Source organism: Phalacrocorax carbo, chromosome 7 (assembly GCF_963921805.1).
Source record: "Phalacrocorax carbo chromosome 7, bPhaCar2.1, whole genome shotgun sequence".
NCBI lineage: Eukaryota > Metazoa > Chordata > Aves > Suliformes > Phalacrocoracidae > Phalacrocorax > Phalacrocorax carbo.
Window position 1 is genome coordinate 8,566,500 of NC_087519.1, and position 27,291 is coordinate 8,593,790.

General features: G+C 41.7%; 1 protein-coding gene across 1 annotated transcript in view; it reads left to right on the forward strand.

The window, feature by feature from the left end:
* AGBL1 (AGBL carboxypeptidase 1) overlaps positions 1–26,433 on the forward strand; it is a 270,761-nt gene extending 244,328 nt beyond the window's left edge. Inside the window, exon 22 of the mRNA XM_064456203.1 lies at positions 24,140–26,433. Coding sequence (XP_064312273.1) covers positions 24,140–24,446 — 307 coding nt within the window. The 3' untranslated portion in view covers positions 24,447–26,433. The remainder of the gene's footprint in view (positions 1–24,139) is intronic.
* The last annotated feature ends 858 nt before the right edge of the window (positions 26,434–27,291 follow it).

A 27,291-nucleotide genomic window follows, 5' to 3' on the forward strand; every position in this document is an offset into this window, starting at 1 on the left:
GGGGGGAAAGGGGGAGAAAGGGAAGATTGAGACGAGTGGGAAAAAATTGCCTCCAAATGATGAAGTGCCTACCGATATCAGACAAGCGTATGGAACTGGAAGCATGCTGTTTGTCTTTCATGAAATTATTCAGAAATGAATCATAGCTAGGGCACGGGAGGCTTTTGGAGATTCATCGAGCAAGCAGACAACAGATAAACAGGCTTTATAGTATGTGCATATGTAAAAATAAGGAGAAGCAAAATATTCAAAGGAGACAAGGAGCTAATGTTTGGCAGATATTTACCTACCTGTGGCATTGTTTTTAAATTTGCTGAGCACTCCTTGCTCTTGCTGATTTTATGTACTGCGTTCGGCATTTCTGAGAAGCAAGACAAATTGGGAGGGAAGTATTCAAGTCACATACCAGAGGACCTGATATACACGGTAGGCATGTGCAGTGCTGATGCTTAGGCGACAGCGTTTCAGAACCAGTGCCTAGCATGCCACTGCCAGATGATGAATTTAGCCTATACGTTCAGTGAGTTCTTGCAAGCCACATCAGACTGCTTTCCACATCATAAATGAGCTATTGATTTGCCTTCTGTGCTTCATGGAAATCTCTTCTACTCTCTATTGTGGGTACATATATGAGGTCAGCAGTCATATTTCATGCTCACCATTTGTTATCATTTCAGCAGTGTTTATTTTAAGGTGGGTAAAATGTAATCAGAAGCTCACAGGTGAAGTGGGTGGTAGCACTAGATAGATATAAGGAATATGTGCGCTATGAATGTGTTGACTTCTTCCACAGTACTAGGAATGCACCACCATCCTTACCCAACACACCTCTTCCTATTTGAGGTTTCAGGCATGGGCACAAAATGGCCAAGTAGGGCAAGAGAACCTTGGCCAACAAACTGGCTTGACTTACATAAGGAGAACTTTAAACTAGATTTAGCTTGGGAAGGGGATGGAGTTTCGTGCAACAGAGAAGAGCTAGGGGCTTCTGCTGTAATAGGAAGTGACAGGATTGCTACAATCTTAGTTTAAAAAAAACACTGTTTTCCCAAACTTCTTACACCCACACATTCTAATGGGCTTTCTTTTCTACCAGTAGTCACAAATATTCCCTATCCACTGCCCTTTGCTTTCTCAGATCCATCCTGTAGATACATTTCCTATGGATGCCTGCAAGATGGGAATCAAACTAGGTGATATGATTTTTGTAATATCCTAAGCTCCTGCAATGTTTTTCTTTCACTTTACTTTCAAGTGCATCCCAAGTAGGTGGCAAATTTCTTGTTTCATTTATTCACAAAACGTTCTCAAAAATCCAGCCCACACCTTAAACTGTGTTGATCCCAGGTCTCTTCCTCAAGGACTGCTCAAACAGAATCATCTCTTTATATCCAGATGGGACAACAAATATCCTGCAAGACCGAGCCAGCAAATGACACATCGGGTTTCTTAGCAAGACCATCATTTGCTAACAGGTTGGGATTTTCAGGATAACACCATATTACCACTTAATATATTATCATACTACTTTTATATTCCAACCCAGTCCTACGCAAGCTTTTTGGGCATAGGACTGCTCTCACTTTGCATCACGTGTAATGCAAAACACTTTCATTGTCTTTGCAGATAAAAGCAAGGCAATACCTAAGCAAACCAGGTTTTTTTTTGCATATCTTTTGCATGGTCCAGACCTTCCCTAGTTCAGTGACATATATCCAAAATTCAGGAGACAGGATATCCAGACAGCCCTGGTGTTGAACTTTGCAGAAATATGTGGATTTAATAGTTTAGGCCCATCTCGTTCTGCATTGACCGTTTTAACACCCTTCATCTGACTCTGCTCCAACATCTCATTGGGGTGTCCCTTCTCAGCAGCATGAGGCTTTGCAAAATGTAGCCCTTTGTATGTAAAATTTGGGTGTCTAAACAGAGCTGGTTACGTACCCTCTTCTGTAGTTCATTAAGGGATGAAGGCACTGCTAAAAGATGATTAATCAATTAACTTTATTTACGTATGGCTATAATGTCTCTATTATCTCTGTCCATTGATTTGAAGGGTAGCCACAAAATTTAGTTTAGGCTAGATGCCTAATTCTAAGTGGCTAAACTACCTGAGACTAAATCCACTCTTTCTTACAGTGGTTTAGTATTTCATTTTCTACATGTCTCCTGGGGTGGTAAGCCACAGTAGTTAGCAAATTGAAGGCCAAGAACTGGAGATAGCAATAGGAAAAAAAAGAGAGCTCGGCTAAATTATCATAACCTTAATTCCCCTAGGAGGAACTAATTTTGATCAGAATCTGGAATCTGCAGAGGGGACAGATGTTTGGGGCTTCTTTTTTTTCCTTCCAAAAGATTTTGTCCATCCCTAGAAATTTCACATAAATTAGAAATATTGCAGGCTTTCTTCTGTGGGTGCTTCCTTGGCTAGATATGACTGGAGTAACAAGCAGCGTAACAAGTACATGATGACATATGGAAACAGCAGTACACAAATATACTCCGTGCAAGAGAATCCAAATCACAGTCTTGGGCATTCATTGACTCAGCTAGGTCTGGCAAGCAGAATAGGGATTTATAAAAATAAGGTTGTGCCTTTTAATGCTTTTCAGCTGATTTTATGCTAAGAGAAACCTGAGGATCAGAGCAATGAGGCACACAAGGCTGAAATCCCTGCAGGCCTTATTAGGTGTATAAGGAGACAGAGAGCATGTATTTCAGGGCTGGGGAAGCTATTGCACTTGATTTAAGGGTAATTAAAGTGTGTGAGTGACAGCAGAGATGACATGTGATGCGTAAGACACCTTTTCTCCATTTTGCTTCCTGCTAGGCAAACTCATCTGCATTCTGAATGAAGGATAATCTCTTATAGCCTTTTACCTCTGCCCTCATAGGCTTTCTGTTCTTCTTTCCCTCTTCCTCCTCACAGATCTCTTCTGCTCTGGGTTTTGCTAGTAAACAGATCCTTATTCCTTCCATAGCTAAGTCAACAACAAAACATTTATTCCTACCAGTAGTTCTTGGTCATGCTCTGGAGTGTAAAAATTACCAGTCTAGTGGGCCATTGAGAAGAAAATAGCCCCTGCACTGAAACATTTTTGTTCGCTGTCTACCACTCCAGTGCAAATTAATGCAGAAGGGAAAGGATGCTGTAGTCATTGGTACCTTTAATCTGCCCATGGCAATAAGTCAATAAGTCAACCAAAGCCAATGTAAGAGTGAGGAATCATTGTGAATATTCACTTTTGGAAGTGATTGAGTCTGTAGTTGTGTACGCAGTACTTGCAATGCACAGCCTGTTTCTGATGGCTGATGGGTGTGTGATAAGCAGGCACAGGCAGATACAAGAAGGGCTTCTCTTGCACTGACACAAGCAGTTCCCTCCATGCTGCTGGACACTGGTTCCCAAGTGTTCAGAAGGCTGTTGTCTAAGACTCGTTTTATAAGTTCTGTCTCAGTTATCTTTTAAGGGGGTTGAAGGCCATCCATGATTGCAAATAGATGTATTTACATTAAAGGAGAAAGACAAAGAATGCACACAGAGCTGATAGTTGTTCCTGTTATTCCATCTGCCTAATAGCAGAACAAAATTACTGGTGGACTTCAGTTCACTGCAAATGAAAACAAAAAGCCTAAGGCACTCACAGAGCCATTAAAAAAAAGAGAAGGTTTGGGCTTTGACCTGTGACAGTCATTTGCCTCCTTTGACTGCACCTCTAAGTTGAGCTGAGTCAAGCTGAAAGTAATCATGGACTCAATGGTATATCTCTGTGGGCAGCAGGTTGCTAAAGGGAGAGAGGGCAGCAGTTCATGTACCTTAAAAAGAAGGCATTTCTTTCACTGGTTCCTGATTAAAAAGAATGTATGCCACAGAGCTATGTGGATGAACTGTAGGTGATGACAGCCTTTGGGGGTTTTCATCCCATGACTGATGACAACCTTTGGAGGTTTTTACCCTTTTGATTTAGAAAGTGAGGATTAAAGTTGTGGAAGGGATACCTCTTAGATCAGGTTGTTTATGAGTGAACAATGCTGCTGAACTAACCGATAAATAACCAGTGATTCTGGAGTAAGAGTCTGCAGGGAAAGAAACGTCTAATCCTTCCTCTGATAAATGTCACTAGAGTAGTATTGCTTTTGTCCTCTATTTCTGGAAGTAGAACTGAGGTTTGTATGTTAAAGGAAGGTTTGGAAGGAAATTGAGAGTCACAGAGTTTGGATCTACCTTCTTTGACATGACAGATCACACCACACCAGGCTGACCACTGTCACATCCGAAAATCAAGCTTAAGATGTCTGTTCTTTTCTTTTTCACTAATACCTGGCATAAGGACCTTCCTAAGACCAGTTATTCAGGGAGAAAATAGAAATGTCTGAAGGAGGAGAGGGAGGGAGGGAGTGAATACAGCTTATAACACAGCAGTCGTGAAATTGCCAGTAACCAAATAGATTTGTTTAACTACTTCTGGATAATAAGGATTATTTAAATTATTATTATTATTATATTACATTGTGCCCATATGCACTTCTGGGCACCCCACACGTGTACATATGGATGTTCTCCTTTGCTGTGTACCTTTTGAAACAACATGTGTAGCATGTCACTAGCATGTCTAGCATTCAGTCTCTTCTCCATCAGATGCCCTTATCCTCCCGGCAGTGATTTCCCATGATAAAGGTTTCATGGCTCACCTCCCTCAAGTAACAGAGAAGTAAGAAAGGTCTCATCTGAGGTATTTAACAGAGGGCTCAAGATTTCTTGTGGAAGGAGGGATGCACATACGAAGCTGTAATGACTAGCTGTCAGGGAGATGCATGGTGTCCTTTCAGCAACTGAACGCAAACAGATGAGGGTGACGGTGGTATTTCTCCAGTCCCTTAATTAGAGCTATGTGATAGAGGCACAAATGGAGATGTTTTCCATCATCTCTGGTGAGGAGGGAGGTAGGGCAGAGAAGCTGGTTTTCTTTTGTTAGCCCCAGGCATCCTTTGCGCTATGATATGTGTTCACCTCCTCATTTTTATCTCTCTCCCTTTAGCTGTTTATTTCTTCTTTTATTTCTCCCTGCATTCCTTTTCCTTCCTTCAGAAGGGAAATCTCCAAATTCCTAACAGGAACACCATTTCCATTTCAAATAACTGGAACCTCCTGTTTTTCCAGAGCAGATTTCCCTGATCCAATTGTTCAGAACGGCAGTAAACTTTAAAGACCACCTGTAAGGTTGTTATGTATGGGTAGTTCAATGCTGCAAATAATGGAAACTGGGACACAGTTAGAGTTAGTGAAAAGTCCTAAAAAGCTGAAAACAGAACTCAAGAATTGAATTCCCAGCTCTGAACTCTCACCTATAGGTACTGTGTAGGTAAGTGAGCTCTTTTGTTCCATGTCATGTACAACAACACACAAGCATAAATGTGATGCAGTAAACAGAGATCTGGGGCTTTAGAAAACATACTCGTATCAAAGGTGCTCTACAGAAGGCAAGAAGGGTAGCTTTATTTCTAGCCCAAATGTAAAGAAATCTTAAAAGGGGGAAATATGTACCTTTTAAAGTTCCTGTGAAAGGAAAAGAGACACCCACTTCCCTTCGTTCATATTTCTGCCCTCACAACCTTTTCCTCAGACCTAGTATATCACAGCATCAGCTGCATCTCTCCCCACACACAGAGCTTGGAAACAGGAGCTTCTTTTAGCTGATTACACCTGGGAAGCATGGGGGAGTCTCAGACCTGGCACCCCACAACATCTCCTCCTGGAAGACCAAGGAAATATAAAGTCCCTTGTGCTAAATTCAGAGGCTTTGGCAGGTAGACAGCAACAACAGGAGGTGGAAAGAGACAGCTGTGCCGGGGAGGAAATGGCGATATAAATATATGTTTAATTGCAGTTTAATTACAATTACTTGCTAGGCAAGGTTTATTTAAATGCAGTGTAATTAGAGTGAGACCTTGATTTAATCACAGTCTTATCAGATACGGTTACTACTATTTTCCTTCATTTCCTCCTCCCCCACCTCCTTTTACATTCTGTCTTCTGAACTTACCCAAGGAAATTAAAAGCCAAAGCTTGAAGTGAGCAGAAGGTATCCATCTTGGAAAGTTTTCGGTTGCCTGAAAATTCAATTGCCAGGTGGCTACCAGCCCAGAATTTTCTCCCTGGAAATTGTAAAAACCCCCACTCTGTCCTGGCAAGCCGTTATTCTTCTTTAGCAGCTAACGATAATGGATCCTCATTAGCTGGGAATGACTTATCATGTATATAATTCATCACTGATGGCAGACCTCATAACCCATCTGCTCACAATGAGTAAATTATATAGCCCAGTCGGATGAGATGGATTGTTCTTTCTGATCTACCTTTGGAGTGTCTCCACATCCTGTTCCAATCAATACATACTTTGTCTTCACTCCATGATCTAGGTGAGCATGAGGAGAGACATTTGGGCAAAACCTCTTGAGCAGCTGAGACCTGTTCTCATCATTCACCATTTTCCCTCTTCACTGCTGCTTCCTCTTACGCTTCTTGCCATGGGACTGGGCACGGCAGTAGCTTACTTGTTTAGGAGACAAGCACTAACATCCTGTGGACCTCCTGATATGTTCAGGGGTTGTTCCTGTATGAAAACTTTCCCCACTTTAAGTATCATTGTACTTGACTCTTTCATGGATGTTACATGTTTAAAACTCTATTAAGTAGTCCCAACCAGAATAGGAAAGGGGAAGGATAGATTGTTCTTCTGCCTTCCCATCTGAGGACAGCCTCCTCTCACTTTCTTTCCTAAGAGTTAGTTATCATGTGGCTGAAAGATACTCCTGAGAGCACAGTTATTCCTATCCTTCACCATGAAGAAACTGAGGCATAGACTCGTCGTAGCTGGTAGTCTACATAGACATGTCAGACTGTGGTGGGAGGTGAAATATACACAGCAACTTGCCAGAGACACGTGTCAAACTGGTGGTCAGGCTGGGATAAGAGTCTCTAAAAGACCAGGGATTCAAATATTCCCTTTTGGTCTGCTACTGGAGTCTCTCTTCCTATTGCCCATACATTGCTTTGTATTGAAACAAATGTGATTATTTCCACTTCCCTCTGTGAAATAAACATTACATAACTACATACTGATATTATTCCAAATATTTGTTAGAGAAATCTTACAACTCTCCACAAAGATACACAGGATAAGTACTGAGGTGTACCAGGCACTTTGGTACAGAGGAGTGGTGCCCAGTCCACCACAGTGCCAGCCCTTGGCAAGCAATTCAAATTTCTACCACTGCCTCAGCTGACAGCTACCACTGTGGCCCAAATATTTTTGCTTCCATTTAGGGATCTCTTGTCCCTGCTCTTGGGCAGTTCTGGAGAAGGTCTCCAGAGGTTCTCGTCTCTCCAGGTAAAATCTGGTTCCCCTCTGAAGTCCGTAAGCTGTTAGCAGGTTTGCTGACTTCAGTGAAAATACCATTTTCTCCTTCCATGTCAATGCAAGTTAATTCATGTTGCCTTACTTTGCATTTGTCTCAGTCTTTTTTTTTTTCCAGCAGCTCCGAACAAGGGAAAGAGTTAAATCTATCCATAAAACTGTAAAGCTGTTCATTAATTAATACATAACTTATTCTGCTGTTGAACCATACTGTCCCTGCCTGAAGGAATATTATGAACTGCTGGGGTCTTTGCTCAGGGAACCAAAACCAGAGACATGGAAGCATTTCCCTCCCGCCTTTTCTTTCTTTGTTTTTTTTTTCTGCTTTATTTCTTTTTCTTTTCTTTTTCCCCCCCCCCTTCTTTCCTTCAGATGTTCCTGACATTTTAACAGACTCCCTGATCACTTCCGAGTGACCTGACCATCTTTTGTACTATTCTTGTCGTGATTCATCTGGATGAGAAAAAAGTAGGAAGAAAAAAAAAATGAACAGAGGTTTTAATTTTTACTGTCCTTCCTTTCCTGGCCCTGAGAACATATCCCTCTCCATGTCATTCAGACTGGTGATCTTGGTGGGGAGGAGATCTCTCCCCATCATAGGCTTTTTAAGCACTGAGGGTCATTGAGTCCTTCATACCCCTGTGAAGCAGGTAAATAGGCTGTGAAACCTATTTGACCTGTTGTGCTGGGCCTTGCGTTGCAGATCACAATAAATCACACAGAGCCAAATGGATTTTCCCCTCTGCTTTAATATTTATTTGGCAGTGAAATTTTAATAGGGAGGGACTTTCACTTGTCATCCTGAGAATGCCAAGTGGGAAAAAGAAGGGAAGGGACAAACTTAGAGCAAAGCATTGGGGGAAGGAAGAGAAGAAAGACAGAAGGAGTAAAAGGGAATGGGAGAGGGAAAGGGGAAGAAGACCAGAGAGGCAAGAGTCACTGCAGCACCTTTATTTGAAGATGAGTTTCTCAGATAACAGCAGCTAAGTGCAGCTCCCTGCCCTCGCAGCAGTGAGCAGTTAACACACAGCAGGGAAGCAAATAAGCCTGGTGAAGAGTATTTGAACCAAAGGTACTTGTACCCTTCCAGAGTTCATTTTGCACATCTAGCCTTTCCATCAAAACAAATAAATTAATTGGCGATTTCTGAGCCCGACTTGGAAAAAAAAGGAAACTGTGGTTGTGGTCCAAAACCCATAATTACATTCTGGTGCTCTGCGTGACTGAGAGAAGGGGATAGAGTCACTACGGAGGGAAAGATACCATTGACTAGATAAAGAGATAGTGTGGAGAGATACAGCAAGTGCTTCAGATAGATGACAAACACTAGATGGAGTGGATATATAGTTAAAATTAAAGAGACGGATGCTATGAGTACACATGGGAAGATACCTTGGACAGACGTACTGCGAATAGATGTTGCGGGAAGAGGGATATTGTTAGATCGGCAGACACTGTCTGGGAAAAATGGGTAAGGCAACAAGTAATGCTGCAGCTAGGCACATAAAGATTGATTCTGTTGATAAATAAATTCTATAAATAAATACTACAGAAAGATATCTCAGTAGCCTGCCATTTATGAATATTTGACACACACATCTAAGAAACTGCATAGCACCTCACCCAGAATAAACGTAACCAAGCAGCTACTAGATATGTGTGCAGTCACACTGTTTAAACATTTAAGAGATGTTAGCAGCTGCAACAAAAACAGCAGTTTATCACCTGATTCAAAGCTCGTTTCACCCTCCTGGACACATCATTGATGGCCTGGCAACAGCATGGCAGAAAAGGCCAGGCCAGCAGGTAGACAATTAAGTGCTGAAGCAACATTGGATAAGTAAACGGGAAAATACAGTGTTTGGATTTGGAAATTGGATTTGTGTTTGGAAAATACAGAATTTGAATTGGAAATAGGCCACAATCTGGGTATGAGCTTCCAATCTTGTATCCAGGCTTACTGAAGGATGACACATTTCTAAATAATTTCTACTGCTACGTTTTACTGGCCCAGGCCTGACCTTAAGGGCTTGTCTGCCCCATGCTGCCGTGCTAACCCCGCAAGGCCCTGTAGAGACCTCCATTCCCAGCTCTCCTCGGCTGCCTCATTGACCTCAGCGAGCAGTCCGAAGTCCTGCTACTGAATGTCCTGGCAGCAGCGCAGAACATCCTGTTCTCCTGTAATATGCTTTGGGCAAGAGTTCTCATCCACATGGACACCTATCCCTGCTGAGGTTGTCAGGTTTAGTCCTATGCCTGGCAGATGATGCCCAAATTGAGAGCCGTTCCAGGGAGGCAGATCCTGTTGTGGTTCCTGTGGTCAGCGGTCCTGAGGACTGCCAGAGTCCAGGGCATCTGAGGAGTGAGTGTACTTTCATACCTTACCTCTTTCCACCCTCACTGTGTCTGTCCTGTCTCACCTCAGACCTCTCCTGAGCCTTACAGAGGGCCCATTTGCTTGCTGTGGTCTAGACTGAAGTTTTTAGTATTCACACTGAATGGATTTCTGTACCGGCTACTGTTTTGTTCACCTCTGTAACCACCTTTCTGCCCTGTGTTTTTGCAGAATCTCTCCTTTTGTTGACTGCTCAGCCCCATGTCAGTGATGCCCATTTGGGGGCTATCAGTCTCTATTTAGCATGTGTTATTACAATGCCCTTGAATCAGAGCAGTTCATTCTCAGGGCACTGGTAGGCATCCTCCAGGTTACTGCTCATGCTGCTTGTTCAGCACAGTCAGCCTATGCTCTGAACCCTCTGAGAGTTTACGACGCACCTCAAAGTCAATCTGGGATATGCCAGAGCTGGTTTGCTCGGCTCATTTTCTCTGTGACCTGAACATGCCTGACATGCAGGTCCACAGCAATGGAAAGATAAGCACATTAACCTCAGCTCTTCTTCTACAGCACCTCTTCCCCACTACAATTAATGCTTTAAAACAGTCCTTACTACAAACTGTTTGATTTCAGTTCTTCCTATCATGGGCATTATATTAGGTATATGTTTTATAAATCATTTGATCTAGTGCACACCTGTAAAGTCTCACAGAAAGAACTCTGCAAACTGTTTTTCAGCTTGCTATGGATGCTGCCCTCAAGGCCCAAATACTAGTTCGTGGGGAGAAAAGGAGATTGTATATATTTTTAATGGCTTCAAACACCAAATTAAATTTGAAATTAGCATTGAACTCTACAATGCATTTCCAATAATGATGCTTAATATTATCATGAGAGAATCAAGTGCTTTACATGGTAGGTTTCAACTGAGTCTTGTTCAGGAAGTTGTCCAAGGGCTCTTGGGTGTGACATGCTGGGAAAGTGATTAAAACCCTGTCAGGTTAAATAAGAATAGTATTTTTGGTTTTCCTCTCTCCCCTTCATTTCAGTCTTTCCTAGCAGCCAGTTTCTATCTCCAAGGATATATCTTGTAATAATAATTGCTTGTTATCAGTGGATATTTTCCAGTACAGCAAAGATATCTGAATCCAAAGTCTCCAGCAGAGGAAATTGATAGGTCTGAGTTTAAGGAGTGTTAGGTTAATCCACCTCAGAGGAGACCCTCTGTAAGAAGTAAAATGTTAGACATTTCCTGACTATAGGGAGTATCGTGGGAGAAGGGTATGCCAAGCTTCTAAGGGGGCAGACCTTGAAAGCAGCAAGAGAATAGACAGCACAGGAAATTTTCTTCTTCCTTGATTGTCTCCCCACAGACTTCGCTTGCATTGGAAATGTCTAGAACAGCACGAGAAGGTGGAAGGAAGCATGTCCCTGAAGCTAGACCTTTTGGTTTGTGGTGACTGGCTTTGCTCCTCTGTCATCACAGATCTTTGGACATATAATCTACCCATAATGAATTCACCCTCAGCAGCTTAGGCAACATTACCCTAATTGTGTGAGTGTATTTAATTCTTGGCTTTTTTTCTCCTAAACTCATAGGATATAGTTACAGTAAACACACGTGTACTACAGAAAGACATCCAGCAGGATCTGTGCCATCTTTCACTGAGACCTGTTGCTAGGAGCATGGCTGAAAAGAGGCTGCCTAAGAGACACCCTGGACCAGTGTATACAGCCTCTCTGACCTTGCTCTGCCACTTGCCAAGCCCCGTGCTTTCCCAGAACTACACAAGCAGGCACCACTCCTCCAGCAGTGCCTGCAGTTTGCACCATGCCTTGCTGTAGTGTCCATCTGTGGAGTAAGTGCGTAAAGCTGATGTGAAAAGCACTGTAGGCTCTCACTGCTGTTGCAATTATGATTAAATGATTGTCATTGCACAGCAATCCTCACTCACTAGCAAACTAAGAAATACTCTGTTAAGAATTAAGGATCTAGGCCTTGTACCTTTGCCAAGTTTTGACACGGCATATTTCTTATATCTCGCATTCCTTCAAATTATTCCACTGGCTGTTCAATGCATTTTAAATTCTTTGCTTTCTTTTCTGAAAATGGTAAGATTTAAAGCGGTGTTCCCTGGCTCAGAAATGGCTGCAAAATTAGTGATGTTGCTCAGGAGTTCAGCTGCTCAGCTGGGACAAGGCGGTGCAGCTCCATGCACATCAGCAGACCTTTTCCTGATAAATCATCAGACTGCTTCCTTTGCTCGCAGAAAGCAGTATGGGGTGTTTCAGGCTACAAAGCTTGTATGTAAAGTAAATGCATTGTTATTTAAAAGTGATTCATATTGTTGGGAAGCCTAGAAAGGTAAGCTGATTGGTGGGTAAGCAATAGAGTGTAATAGCCTGGAGAAAACTGCTGTGTAATAACAGCTTTGATTCCTTGCAGGATAAAACTGTATAATGTTGCCATCCTTCCTGTACCTTTCATGTGTACAGCACTTCATATACACTAAGTGTATTACTTTGTCATCTGGACTGATATCTGTTCTGATCCTCCTGGGCTTTGCTGGTCTGCTTGTAAGAAGTATGAAGTTTTCAAACAAAGTTTTAGGCTTAAGGTAACATCTAAATTATAGATTTCTGAAATCGCCTTGGCAGTGTTTCTTGATAGGCTGCTTTTTGAGCTAAGCTGATAACCCATCTTGCCTCAGAGATGCTTTTTTCCTCCTTGATACTGAATTGCCTGTATCATGCACCATTAAATCTGACACAGTTTATCTGCAGGTTGGTTGTGCGGAAAAGGAGAAAGTCCAGCATAAGCCTGGCAAACTCAGGGTAACGTCAGTGGCAGTCTGACTTGGCTGCACCTGCTCTACCACCTTATTATCTCCACCATTCCAAGAGCCTGGGTTCCTCAGCAGAATACAGTGTTTTTTTAAGGGGATGTGTGCTACAGACACCAGAAATATTATCACAGGGGTACCTATGTAAAGCTGGTGCAGCAAAAAGTTCTGTAGAGAAAATTATGTCATCAGGATTTTTTGGAGAAGAAGGAAAAAGAAAAGAGATTCTATCAGAACACACAGCAGTAAGGAACCCTGTGTGCATCCATGAATACAACCTTCCCAAATTCACCCCCTTTGTAACGTGTATATGTATATTTAGCACTGGGATTTGTTCTATTTGTACTGGCAAATATAACTTTGTGGGCTTTTTCAATGCCTTGAGGGAAATTCATGAGCCAGAACAACTCACGATCTGGTCCTTTCATGGTGTTTCAGTTCCTGGAAGACAGAATCCACCTTGGGAAGAGCAGATGCCATGGTATTTTGGTGCAATAAGCAGCTTCCTGAAGCAAAGAGACAAAATGAGGAGCTAGGAAAACATAAATACAAAGACAAATGCCAGGAAATACAGTATTTCCTGACTAATGAGGTTTTCAGGTCCAGCAGAACCCCCACGCACATGTCCTTGGCCTTTGTTTCCTCAAGCTGGATGGCTGGCTTTTTCTGCAAGACAATCTAGCTGGACAGCTTAGAATCAGAGACGAGTCTGGGTACTGAAAATCTGGCAGCTCATGACAGTTTCTTTCCCATCTGAATAATCTCCCCTTAGCTTTTAGGGCTTCAGGTTTTTTTCAGTACTGCCAGAATTACAGTGTTTCTCTTTGAAATATGACCTGGCAGCTAATCCTTGTTATTACTGAGGACCTCTCTCTCCTCCTGATGTCAGCAGGAGTCCTACAACCTCATCATTCCTCCAGCTAAACTCTACATTCCTGTCTGGCAGAATCATGAACGCTCACTTCTTTCCCTAATGGATCTGGAAACTCGCTGTTTTGTTTACTGAAGTCTTGGTTTGCTGAGAGGGTGTTTTGGACCAGGCCCACCAAGGTTATTAAGCACCTATTTTTTTACTGCTTCCAGTAGAAAGGCACTTACATAGAGGAGGCAATTAAACAACTTTTCACCCTCATTCAGACTAGGCAGGTGGTGGAGGGCTTCAGACACACCATGCCATAAGCTTGCTGGCCAGGTAGTGTGACCCATGTTACTGGGGAACTGGGGCAAGGAGACAACAGCTCAAAGTGCTCAAAGTGACTGCAAGCCCACCCAGTGTAGAAACTGTCTTCCAAACACAGGGGTTTTAACCTCATGACTCAATTTTCCCTTGATGCACAGCCTGAAATATCTTTTTCAGTCACTTATTCTGCACACAAGAACTGACCTTTTATCATTTTTGGTTGAAAATCAGAGAATGACATTAAATGCTCAGGGTGGTTCTCTATGAAGTGATTGTTTCACTGCTCTGTAAGCTGTGCTCTAATTTGCCCATCCATCCAAATACATGCCTTATTTTGATTAAATGAATGTTTTTGTCAGTTTATGTTGCTTCAGCTTTTACTCAGAATGTGCTTGCTTCTCTGGTGTGTTAGTATTATTTTAAGAATTTCAGTGGGAATTTCTATATGCATATATAAATACACACACACATATTCACATACAGAAAAAGTAAGAAAATGTAATTGCAACTTTCAGGTAAAAAACATAGAACATTTTGGCAGGCATTTGAAAATTGATTTTTATAAAATATTCAGGAAATGCTCATGTTAACAGTGATTTTAAAAATTGTTCCCTGCTGGGAATTGATAGATTATACAAGGTACAAATGGATTCATTTGAAAACAGCGTCTCACTGTTATACAGGTGAAACATTGTTAAATACCTACAACAGGAACACCGAAAAGTACAGCAATGGCAACTTTTATATGCACTTTACTATGTTCTTTTTTGCAAGGCCATGCCTTCTCCTTACATCACAGCAAATGGCTGTTGTTTTTCCTCTTTCTTCTGTTTACTGGGAATCATATGCTCCTGGCTGGTGGGTCCTTCTGGCACAAAGAATCCCTTTAAACCTTGTTTGAATTCTGAAGTAAGATGAAGGTTGTGCTCCATGTTTGTGTCAACCCTCCGTGCCTACTGTTTTTCTTGTGTGCTAAACCACTAAAATTCATCCTTGCAATTCCTAACAGACAAATTTTAGGAGGCAGGAATAGCATAATGAAATATTTGCTATTCTTCACAAAACATCTGGCAGGGCTTTGGCAAGATCAAGGAATTAGCAAGAGTTGCCACTTACGTGCTGTAGCTGACATTTTTTGTTGTCCTTAATGGAGTCCAAAGTATATGCAAATCAGCTGTGTAATGAGTGAGGTTAAGCAAGGTTTTGGATTTGATTCCATATGGTGTTAAAAACATAATTGATCAGAATGTTTTGAAATATGTGGAACATGAGTGTTCAGATTTGTTTTATCTGAATCTCATTATGTCTCAGAAAAGATTTAGGATGAGGGCAGAGGCTGAAGTTTTAACCTGAATCTATTATCAGTTATCTGTGATCACACATACTACATCAGATGTTTCTGCTATAAACCCCACTTCAATTTGCTTTAAAGGCAAGATAGATTTCTTTGACCTTGCCTTCTCTCCCTTTTATTCTCATGGGTACACACACAGTCTCTCTCTCTCTTTCCTAATTATGATATCGACTAAACACATTTATTGTCTGCAGGAAAGGATGAGAGAACAAAAGTTATGTATTAGTCTCAGAACTTTCACAGTACAGGAAGTTTCTTATATCAGTTATGGTGAACATTCCTGGGATGAGATACCTAACTTTTAGGGGAATTATGATTTTGCAGATTTGTCTTGGATTCATTTCAAGAAACCTGTGATAACATAGGACTTTATAGAGACGAACTTACTTTGAGAGGTGGCCATGTTGACTGATGTCCATCAACCGGAACCTCTTAGGCTTCAGTGCTTTGCCATCATGTTGGCCTTAAATTAACTGTTTTCAGTATGCTCCAGAAACTGTCTTCTGTGGCCCTTAAGCTGAGAGTTGCCTGAAGGCTTTCCTTAAAAGCAGAATCCAGTGGTAAAACAGCTGTTGAACCCCCACATGGTACCATACTGTCCCCACTCTCTGGAAACTCCAGAACCAGAATCATTATTTTTGCCAGAGCTCAATACTTTCGTTCCAGTCATTGTTTACCCATTTGAAGACCTGTGATTGTGAAAGAAAAAAGAGCTATGCAGAAAGGTTTCTAAAACAGTCATTCCTTACTTTAAAAGGTACAAGAATGAGTCATGTTCACGTGGAATAGGAATACGTCCATATTTCCCTACTGAGAATCCAAGCTCTTAACTTTTGTCACACAACTTGCTTTTAGCTTCTAGTTTAAGCTCTCACATAGCTGATGATAACACTTTATGTTTTAGACAACCATTTCTGCCTGCCTGCTGACTGTCCTAATATATCTCAAGTCCAACCCAGATGGTCTAAGTTCCCCTTTAGGTGACCTGCTGTTTTGTCAACACCTACATGAAGAGTAGAGTCAAAGAACTGATTTGCCCTGGTCAGTAGCCTGCTCGTTCTCTGAGGTCGCTTCCACTTGAATGCAATAACATCAAGGTTCAGTGATCATCTATTGTTATCTCTCTGCCAGCTGCAGGACTATCTCCTGAGACCTCCTATGTCTTGTAATGAAAATTGTGCTCTGAACACAGAGTAAAACATGTAATTGTGGGGATATGTAGGTATGTGGGTGTCTGAGTGTGTGTGTATATATGTGTATGTGTAGCTATTATTTATTTATCTATCTGTAAGGAAAGATGGATAAGGGTGATGATCTACTTTGTGGGCTTGTATAGACATATCTACATATATACATACACACATACATACCTATCATAAATAGATTATCTTAAACCTCGGAGCTAAAAATAGATTTTCAAGAAGAGAAACTAGCAACCAAGAGGTTGGTTTCTCCTCCAAGGGGTATAGTGGTTGGTATTTAGTCATTTGCAGCAGTTGTTATTAAGTCAGGTAGTTAAATGTCTATCTGTCATCTGGAGCGCAAGCAAATATCTGCATGCATGGTTATCTGACCAAAAAAACCACCCTGTACATAAAACAGATATGTAACTAAAACACAGTCTAGACATATCTTGGCCATTGTAAAACATTTTACTTTCAAAACCCCCAAATCCTTTAAGTCACTCAGAGAGAACTAAGGGATATACACATATGGAACTTGGACTTTTGAAATTAAATATATAGAACCAATTACAAAACTTGGATGAAGTCACTGGAATTCTATGAAACAGCACCAAGGGAAATAAGAACCCAGGAGAACCTGCATGCCTTTACATTATTTATCCTCAGCAGTACAAATTTTTAGCATCTAAGCCAAAATCTTTCCACATTTCTTTCCCCGCTACAGTGCCAATGTCTCAATTACTGGAAGCACCCAAAAGCAATTACAAGGGTTCCAATAATCTTCCAGTATTACTGTGGCTGGACTGCTAAGTATCATCAATAATGTGATTACTATTTTGAGAAGAAATTACCTGAAGTAGAGACACTGTGAGAAAAGCTCCCAGACACCTTCAAAATAATATTTTCAGCAACCTTAACATTATTTAGTGTCCTAATAAGTTCCAGTAGTCTTAGTAAATACCTTCCCATACAGGGGGACTTGACTGCGCATATTTCTCAGGAAGCTTAAGCTATAGAAAGCCAAAACGTTCTCTAGTTTGGAAGCATTTCTTCTGATTCTTAAACTCAGAGTAAAATCCAAGCCACTGACAGTGCTGCCTGGTGATGCATATTATTCCATCTATTTTATGTCACCCATCTTTTATTCCTTGTGTTAATCTGGGGTCTGCCCCAAATGTCATAGTTCCATTTCGTGGCTGACTTGTATCTGTTCAAGTCAGTGGGTTTTTTTAATGCTTACAAGCCTACAGCTATAAGAATGCTAAAGATGCGATGTTAGTGCTGCACTGATATATAGATTGCTTCACCATTAGGAAGAAATTAATGATTGTTCATAAAACCAAATCCATAGCCTTTGGCTTCGCAACAGCTTTTCCATCCTGCAAGTCTAAAGGCCAGCCCATGTGAATTTTATTGGTTAGCGATAGAAACATGTCTGGATTTGAACTGAGGTAGCTGGAATCCAGGAGTGTCATGTAATGTCAAGTTAGTACCCTACAAATGGGACAAAAATGCCTACTTGTCCTCTGTATAAACACACCTTTCACAGAAGGATCAAAGCTGTACCAATGATATGATGTAATTCAGTTAAAAGCAATTCTCCATATTCATACACAGCTTTTCAATTTCTCAACCATGTGAAATGAGAGGAGTGTACTCAACTTCTACTCTGCTCTTACAACAGTCATCAGCCATCTTCTTACCAATAAGGAGAATGGAAACAGTCATTCCTGAGAAGACTAAGAAAACATCTGCTAGATGCAAGTGAAATGCTGTCCAGGGCTAAATTGTTGCAAGCGGAATGAACATTAGGGGACAGTATTGGCCAGGAGTCAGCCTGTTTCTTGCTCTTCATGCTCTTCCTTTATTTACAAGTTGTCTTCCCTTCTCTCTAAATGATAAAGCCCTACTTGCTCCTTACTTATCTAACTGGTGCACCAGACATCCATTTTTAATCTGGGCAAATCAATTATAAATATTACAGCCTACATTTACCCTGGGAACTCCTGAAAAACTAATTGGTACGAGTCTTAGCAATGAATTACACCTTTCTCTTGGCTATTTGCAGCAGGAAGAAAAAAAAAACCAAAAAACCAACCTAGACTTAAAAGGAGACCAAACATCTCTTAGCCATAGCAAACAGATTTCAAGGCGTGTTTGATTATGTTCATATTGTTCGTGAAAGGACGGGCCATGGTGGGCTGAAAGCCAGGGCACCTGGCATTGCCTAGGGCTTAGCACACATTTTCTCAGGAGGTGTTGTAAGATGTAAAAGTCCTTGGCAAAGAGTCTTTGGAAAGGGAAATCTCATGGGAGCCTGCAAAGTTCATATCATCTTTGTTTATGGCAATAGTCCTTTAAGCTGGAGGCATCTTGCATCAGTGCATAGCCGATTCCTTCCCTTGGCGAGGTCAGGGACTAAACAGAGCCTTGTCTCGCTATTCGCAGGCAGGAGGGGAAGCCGGGCTGCTGTGTGGGGAGCTCCTGAATTGCAAAGATCAAACTGGAAAGTCATTACAAGGTGTGCACCCACCTTGTAGAAAGTGAATGAAGACACTAAGGGCAGACTAAAGCGCTTCTTTGTTGGCATATTGTTGCTGTAGTGTATTTCTTAGAGGACTAATTACTTAAAAACATCGTAGTTGTTTCATTTATATCCTAAAATACTACTTTATGAAGATATTAAAGGCTGAATTATACTCTGGGATAATTGCACATGTGTCTGCTTGAGAGTCATTTTACATTCATTACAAGACTTCAGAAGCAGAGTTCCTGTAAAATACTTTTAATAAAACATACGGATTCCTCAAAAGCAAAACAGTGCAAGATCACACACCCTTTTCAATTTGGTGACAAAGGTGGAATTTTAATATCAAAAAACAGAAGGCAATCCCAATTCACTGTAGAGAGGGCAGTATATCTTTAAAAGCTGCAGGACACTTTACTTATCAGCATGTATATAACTCTTCATACAATTGGTAAAACTTTCTTGGAAAAGAATGACATGCCCTCTCTGTGCAGGTGAGAACTGTGGTCAGGGAACTTGCTGGGGTCTTCAGTCCCTGCTTGAGTGGAAAAAAAGAGCAGCCTCCTTCCAGGTGAATGATGTAGTTGCTGAGAACTTGGCCTGTTTTGGTTGGACATAAATACTTTTTTCTGTTTTCTCATAGGGAAATGTCTGATATCTTGAAAAATTTCAAGAAAGTCATTTCCTGCTTTATTTAGTCTATGAACTGTATCAGAGACGTGCTTGGCTCTTCATACACAGCCATATCCCTGCATTGGGCAGCTTCCAAAGGATTGGGACATATCATGACGGAGAGAAGGTTTAGGGAAAGAAGAAAGTAGGGTAAGGCCAGGGTGATTATGTAGCTACTGGGATGTTATTTTTCATTGCAGAGAGAAGATGAAGACATGTTTGCTTGTTTGTTGATATATTCTTCACAGGGAGTCATTGATATGTCCATGACCAGCAGTGGTCCCCAGACTTTACTTTTTCCTCCTTTTTTATGTAAAGCATTTAACCACTCACTTCCTAGCTTTGCTCTGGCAAGACTGCAGCAAATTTCACAAGAGTGAGAGAAGCAATACGAAAAAAATAGTAAATGCTCCGTTTCCTTCTCTAATGCGCTGAAACTGCGAGGCCTGTCAAGTGAAGGTCAAGCAGCAACCCTGAACAATAGTCACAGATTCCCTAAGAGGGACAGTTGTCAGTGCCTGTTCTTTCCAGCAGAAAAAATAAAACACATTCTATTTTAAGACAGGCAGTGGAATATACAGAGAGTGAGTGACCTCCCACACAAGCAAAATGTGAGTGAAAAATCCCAAGAAATTACTTAGTACATCTCTAGTTTTTCTCCATGCTCTGGAAGTGTATGCACAAGCGAAGAAGAATTATGTGTGGAAGAGAGCTCATCAGTCATCCCCATGTACAGCATATAGCTGTAGTTCATCAGCCACAACTATAGACTGTCTTTTCTTATGTGCAGTTCTGCAGGAAAGCTGATTTGCAAGGTTTCTGTCCAGCTGTGACCTAACAGGTAGACTGACTTAGAATGAGGGGTTTGCAGGAAGCATGTAAAATAAGTGTTTTTCAGTCATACCAGAAAGCTCTAGTTACGCTGACATGTAAGGAGGGACTGGGCTCCCTTCGCCTTCTCATGTTAAGTCAACAAAAAACCAGAATCATTCTACAAAATACCAAAGCTTGCTTGCTTTAAAACCAAGCAAACAAACAAACACACCCACACACAAAAGGAGAACTAATTGAGATCAAGTCATATCTCAATAAATATGCAAATTAAAAATAAAAACAAAGAAATTCCATTTATCACATCATAAAGTTGCAAATTGCTGTTGTGCCTCCCGTCGGCTGGAATAGATGAGGGCTACGAGGTTGTAGGTTTTGAATTAGTAGATCAACCAACATGCATACATGTTTTATTATGATAGCTGGGGGACTGTTGGCTATAGATGTATTACCAGCCTTTCCTCCCCGTCTTATGTACTGTGTTCATGTTCAGTGATATTCATAGACTATATTTGTCTTGGAGTTCTATAATGTAATGTCATTGGTTTTCCTCATTGTTTACCTTCTGTAAGACAACATCATTATTCTTTGGTAAATCTGTTTCATGTCCCCTGGGGTTTTTCTCTTTGTTTTTTTTTGGGGGGGGAATTCTTTTGCAGCTTTAAAAATCAGATTAAAACAATAAACAAGCAAACAAAAGTCCAAGAACCTGTCCCTAACAAAAAACCCCACAACTCTATTGGAAAAGAAAGAAAGGCACACCTTCCACTATGGTATGCAATGGTTTAGATGTTGGCATTTCTGCTTATTACTGTGTTCCACTATTTGGATTGTCTCCTAAAGGAGCTGGTCTTTGTGATGTGGAAAAGTAGTACGTAATGACGTTGGCAGCTTTGTTAGTGGGCCTCTAGCTGGCTCCCCAGCATGCCACATGCTGCCACCTCTCCTCTTTCAGAAGAACCTCTAACCTGCTGGTTTGAACTAGCCCATTTGCAGTGCTTTGTTATGTGCTTTAAATCTTCCCGCAGCAGAAAGTGAATTACTGGGATGGAATATTCCACATATCAGAGGGATCTAGCTAGTTTGTAGACTTTGGAAGTGTGATAAAGAGCCTTTCAACTTTTAAGTCACCAGTGTGATTACAGCCTGCACTGGCAGTTAGAGGAAGTTGGTACCATCTATTTGCTCTTTGTTAGCTCATTATGTGATCTGTGGTGGCGGCATTGATCCAGTGGGTACCAGTCCATATTGGAAAAACCACTGCTGAAGTCATTGCTAATTGGCTTGCTCAATCACTGTCGCAGCAAAGGAGCAAAGGGCAGAACAGACTAGGGAGCAACCCTTCTTTCCTGACCTCTAAAGATGGTCTAGGCACATCCTCACTTGTGGGGAGCCTCTCCATGCAATATATCTGCCCAGGTATTGAATTGTCACAAGTTTTGGTGTTTTGTGTATTACGTATGTAGGCAACATGACAGCACCCATCTTGGAAGGGAGAGCTTCTGAAGCCCATTATAAAGGTTTTATACATAAATACTTGCTTCATAAAGACTGTCCCTTCAGTCTTCAATGTAAGGAAATGACAGTTTTGTGTGGTTTTCTTTTTCATTCTCTGATTGTTGTCTGCCAGATTTCCCTTCCACAGTGAAGTGCTTTTGTGCTAGAAGTAATTTTCCCCTTTTTATCAGAAATCCAGTCCTAAAATCATTTATGTTATCAAAAACTTCAGAAGGTCCTCTGTTATTTGGTTTCCCAGCTTAAGTAATAATAGGGATTTTTTAAAAAATTATTTTCCTGTTCATGGAAATGTTTGGCCTTCAGTTCCTTGGTTGCACACTGAATCGTTCCATCTGTAACGTATCAGTGAGTTGGGTGGCAGTTACGCTCGGTCCCAATGTCATTAGCAGCCTCTCCCAAAGATACAAGTGCAATATTGAAAGTAGATACGCTTTGGTTCTTTTTGATTGCAAAGCAGCAAAAGCAGAGCTTATAAATGAAAAATCTAGTTCCCCTGAGTTTAGTCAGCTTTGGAATTATCGTAGGTACTTGGTATCATGGTAATTCATGCCATGCCTGCATATGGAAAAAAAGAAAACCAAACCAAAAAGAAATTAAACCCACTGGCCAGACTCAGTAGACACCACTGCTTGCTCCTGTTTGTGCTGGGAGGATTGTCCTGGTTTGTTTGTTTCGTTTCATGTCACACACTCACTTTCAGTATGAGTTCTTATTGACCCAGATTTCTGAGCAGACTGAAGAAGAGCCAGAAACTGTAAAAGTCCATAATTATTCCTGTATTTATTTTTAAGTTGTACAGCTCTATTAAGCTTTCAGAGAATCCTTTATACCCAGCCTTTGAAGTAACTAAGCCTGAGATCAGCCAGAGAAGTGTGTTGACACTGCTTGTTTCTGCTTGCAGAGTAGTCTGTGTACAGTTAAGATCTGGAGTCTCAAAGCTAGGAAAATCTTACGCCTTTTTTGGAGTGCAGAAGAGAGAAGGGATCAATATATCCAAAAGCAATACTTTACACCTTTGGTATGTTCTGAAACCTCAGATGCTGGCACTGCTGAGAAACAGCTGAGAGCTGGAAGATTATTCCGGGTACTGACATGTAAATGAGCAGACCACACATTAAAGCTGTGTATGCTCCATCTGCCAAAACATTCATTCTTCCCAACTTGGGACGAATTAGAAAGTCTGGCCCAGTGGTGGAAGATTATTATTCCATTCCCAGTCCCCCAAAGCAATACATTCCCCTGCTTTGAGTCTGATTGAAAACATTGACCTGGCGGTGAAAAACACAGTATCTGTCCCCCTGATTCATCCGGACTCTAACCCAGGTGACATTGAAACCACAGGCTTCTTTCTGGTCTCAAAAAATTACCCAGCTGCCCTCCTGGTCTAAGGGCCAAATGGGAACTTGGCAGCTAGGTAGGAGGAAGACCATATCCCCCAGAGCCATCTGGTCTAGTGGTTACAATTCCTCCATAAATATCGCATTAGGCTAACCTAATACACTGTGTATTGAAAGTGGACATGTTAAGAAAGCCTATAACCATTCCTGTAAGTAAATGGCAGGAGGCTAAGGTGGTGTAACGTACCCTTCTGAGAGCCAGACGACATAGCTGTGACATCCATTTAGAGTGTCTCCTCAGCCATTCAGACTCGCCTCTGAATTTGGCCCTTCCTCGGGAAATCATGCTGTCAAAGCCTTTTCAGGTTCCTTCCAAAACACAAGTACTCCTGCTATTTCTGCCCTCCTTGGAGCCAGCGTGCTTGAAGACCCGAAAGCCTCCACTTTTTGTTCGTGCTGTCTCTTGTTAGCAGTGCTCTGAGCTTGCACAGAACAGGAGGAAAAGATGCCAAAGCACTTCAACCACCTGGATTAATTAGGTCTTACACTAAATGTGGAACTACAGTGAGGTGGATGATTATTAAACCAGCAACATTCTGGAAACTAATACCTCGTGCTCTACTATATTTCAGCTTCTATAACCTTGTAAGTGCCTCAAGGCAAGAATGGTGTTGTCTGTATATAAAGCACTCAGTTTCTGTATAAGCAATAACGATAATAGTGATAACAATAATCATTTCTCCTGTGAGGTATGGAAGTATCACTCTTCATTTTACAGATGGTGAAGCAGACATAAAGATATACAGGATCTTGCGTAGTGCCATCTTATGTCTTATTAGCAGAGCCAGGATTGAACCCAGGAATGGCATTTCCCTGTTGCTTGGTGTTAGAGAACACACCCTCCTTTGATGACAACCAGTCTCTTCTGATTTTTCTGCAGAAGCGCCAGCAACAGCAGCCTGGAGACTGATGATGAACCTCCTTGTGTGGAAGAAATCGATTATAATACTGACAGTTGCTCTGATGGTGAAGGAGACTTCTCGGAACTGGACCAAGAGATCCAGGAGTGCCTCTCGTGGATGGAAGGAGAGACAGAAGATGAGGGAGTGACCACGGGACAGACATGCAGCTCCAAGGCTCTCAGGGGGCTCTACATTTCCAGCCAACCAACATCCAACAGTACAGCTCTCCCTCTGCATTCAACAGCACTTGGGGTGTACAGTGGGTTTGAGAGCAGCCTGGCGTGAACAAGGCTTTGACTTGCAGAGCCGTAAACTAATGGGTTACTGCTCATGTTTGCCAGCTTCAGCATCCTTCCCAGATGTGTTGCTCCAGTTCTGAATAGAAAGTTGACTGAATGTTTGTGCAGTTTGTAAACGTACATATATATATATATAGAGAGAGAATGCCTCCTTACACTTTGCATGCAAGGCAGAGTGAGGGGCCACTGGCCCAGATGGTACTATGTGAGAACATCTTCCGCTCCTAAACATAAACCCCAGTTTCATGGCTGCCTCTAGTATGTGGTTTCATACAGACTGACCTGAGGAATGGTCTTCTGACACCAAGGAACCAGAGATGATTCTCCTTTTCCTACTTTAGCCTCTTATTATGGGAAGCAGCCTTTGCATGGTAGAGTGACAGTTATGGATGCCTTTAGCCAGAGCTCTCTATTGCCATAGATTTCTCTTGAGCTGTAGAGCATGTATCTGATTTCTGTCTGATCAGAATTTTTACAGTGTGTTCAACAGGTTGGGTCAGGCTGTGCATGCTTCTGATCTGGTCGTGTCTCAGCAACAGTGTGGGAAATCCAATGTGCTATAGAAAGGAAGGCACCTGTGACAACCCAGAACAGTCCTCTGGAAACCTGGGTTAAATCCAGCTCTTTGCTGCACTGGAATGAACTGGTCCAGTGTAATGTCAGCTGAGTCACTTCATGCTTGAACTGATGGGCCCAAGTGTAGAATTTGTTTCACAGATACTGTGAAATTTTATTTTCTCTGTGAGACATCCTTCCAGCTAAGAGAGTACAGATACAACAGTTCATCCTGGGAAACTAGAGCTACTATTTAAAGCTGTTGGGAGTGAGAGGGATTTGAGGTGTTTCAAGGAAAAAAACATGTTCTCTTGAGGTAGCCAGGGGTCCCCTAATATTCTGTCAATATATTAGTGATGGTGAGAATATCCAAGAATGAATTTAGCTCAAGCATCCATCCTGTGACGACTAAGGAGACCCTAGTTCACGGAACAAGACTCCATCGTGCCAGACAGTAATATAATAGAAGACACTACTAGTAGGTTATATATAGGACAAGCTCTACCATTGGCTCCCATATCGAGTCAGAACAGCTTCTTCTTTGATCCCCAAATGGAATAAAAAATTAGATTTCTCCTAAAATTGCCTGCAAACACAGATCCTGATTCCTGAGAACCCAGCACAGACAACCCACACATGTGCCCAACATCCCTAAAGCATGAGTCCTGCATCACCACGACTCATACCTCATATTGCCTGAACATCTCACGTATCTTAGAATCTGCTGCTGTAAATGGGGAATAGCCTTGAACCCAAAGGGAACTAACTGCATGATGCAAGAGGCTCCTAACTCTGTCACTACTTTATGAGGCCCAAGGAGGAGGATGAATGTATAGTGTGTTGTAGCATTAGAGCCTATAAGGCCTCCGTTACCAGTGATTATTATTATTAATATTGATGCATGACTAAAAGCACCATGTGATCCTCTCACCTTTATGCCATTTGTGGAGAGAATTCCTGGTGCAGAATGAGGTTTTCTCTGATGCATTTCTGAATCCTTTCCCCTGACTACCTAGACATATTTTCTAGCAGGAGCTTGCTCTTTGTAGAAATATCTTCTTCCTGTCCTGCTAAGTTTTCAGTATCCAGGTGTTTTAAAGTCTTCACCAACATGTAAAAGTTCTCTGTGTTTCTAGCACTTTCTTTATGACGCTGCTCAAAAGGCAGGCAGCTTGGGTCCTTAGAAGCTGAGCTGCTTAGACCAAACTAATTCATTAGGTATGGTGTGTGTTCTCTGTACAGATGTCCTGTTCTGCTTGCTTTAGTGTGCAGCTTGTTGCACACAATACTGAATTTTCATAAAAGTTTGGCTCACAGGAATGGACACAAAAGAGCTAAAACAGGTGTTCCCATTATAATAGTTTGTATAACATTGCTTCAAAGCTTATTAATAAAGGACGATATATGTGCATAGTTAACTTCAAAATCCAACATTTGTATGCATGACAAAAAACTCATGCTGTGCTAGGTCCAGATTGCCGCATACACAGGCCATGCTGTAAGATCTTCAGCATTCAGTACATCCCCAGGACACAGGGCAAAAAATAGCATTGTACATATATGTGTCTGTAGATGCGTGTGTATACATCCAGAGCTGCTTTTCTCTCCCATGCTGTGTTCTGTACCAACGCCTTGCCACAATAACTGAACAATGCTTACCAAGGCTTGCCAGTGGTACACTCTATTACAAAGGGGAAAAAAAAAATCTTCTTAAATCAGCATTTTTCTTAATGAGACACCAATATTTTGGCTATAAATACTATCAGCCAGTCTCAGCCTTCTACCTGTTTCATTCTGAATTTCTTAAGCTAGGAAGAATTCAGTTCAGTGGGAAAACTTTGCCCCAGTTGTGATTCATTGAATCAATAGATTGCAGAAAAGTTGTCCTAATATAATAAAAGCAGAGATGCAATTTCCAAGCATGCTTGGAGCCAAATGTGTATGAGCAGTACCACTGTTTCATAGATCCCTGTGCTGGGAGCTGCAGGAGGTAGAGAGAAGGCAAAGACCCTTAGGGTGTTTTCAGTGTCTGGGATCCAAGTGCAGCAGCCAAGTTGGGAGCAAAGTGTCCGTACACATCAACCACACCTGCATAAATGCTGCTGTGCCATATGAAAAGCCTGGCAAAGTCTTCTCTCTGGCAGCTTCCCATATTGTGCCAAACAACTTGTCAGCAAGTGGTGAGGATGCTGCAGGAGACGATGACCAGGCAAACGCCCCGGCCCAAGGGTGCTCAGCCTGCTGCTGAGAGGTGGGGGCAGAAGTGATACAGTGAG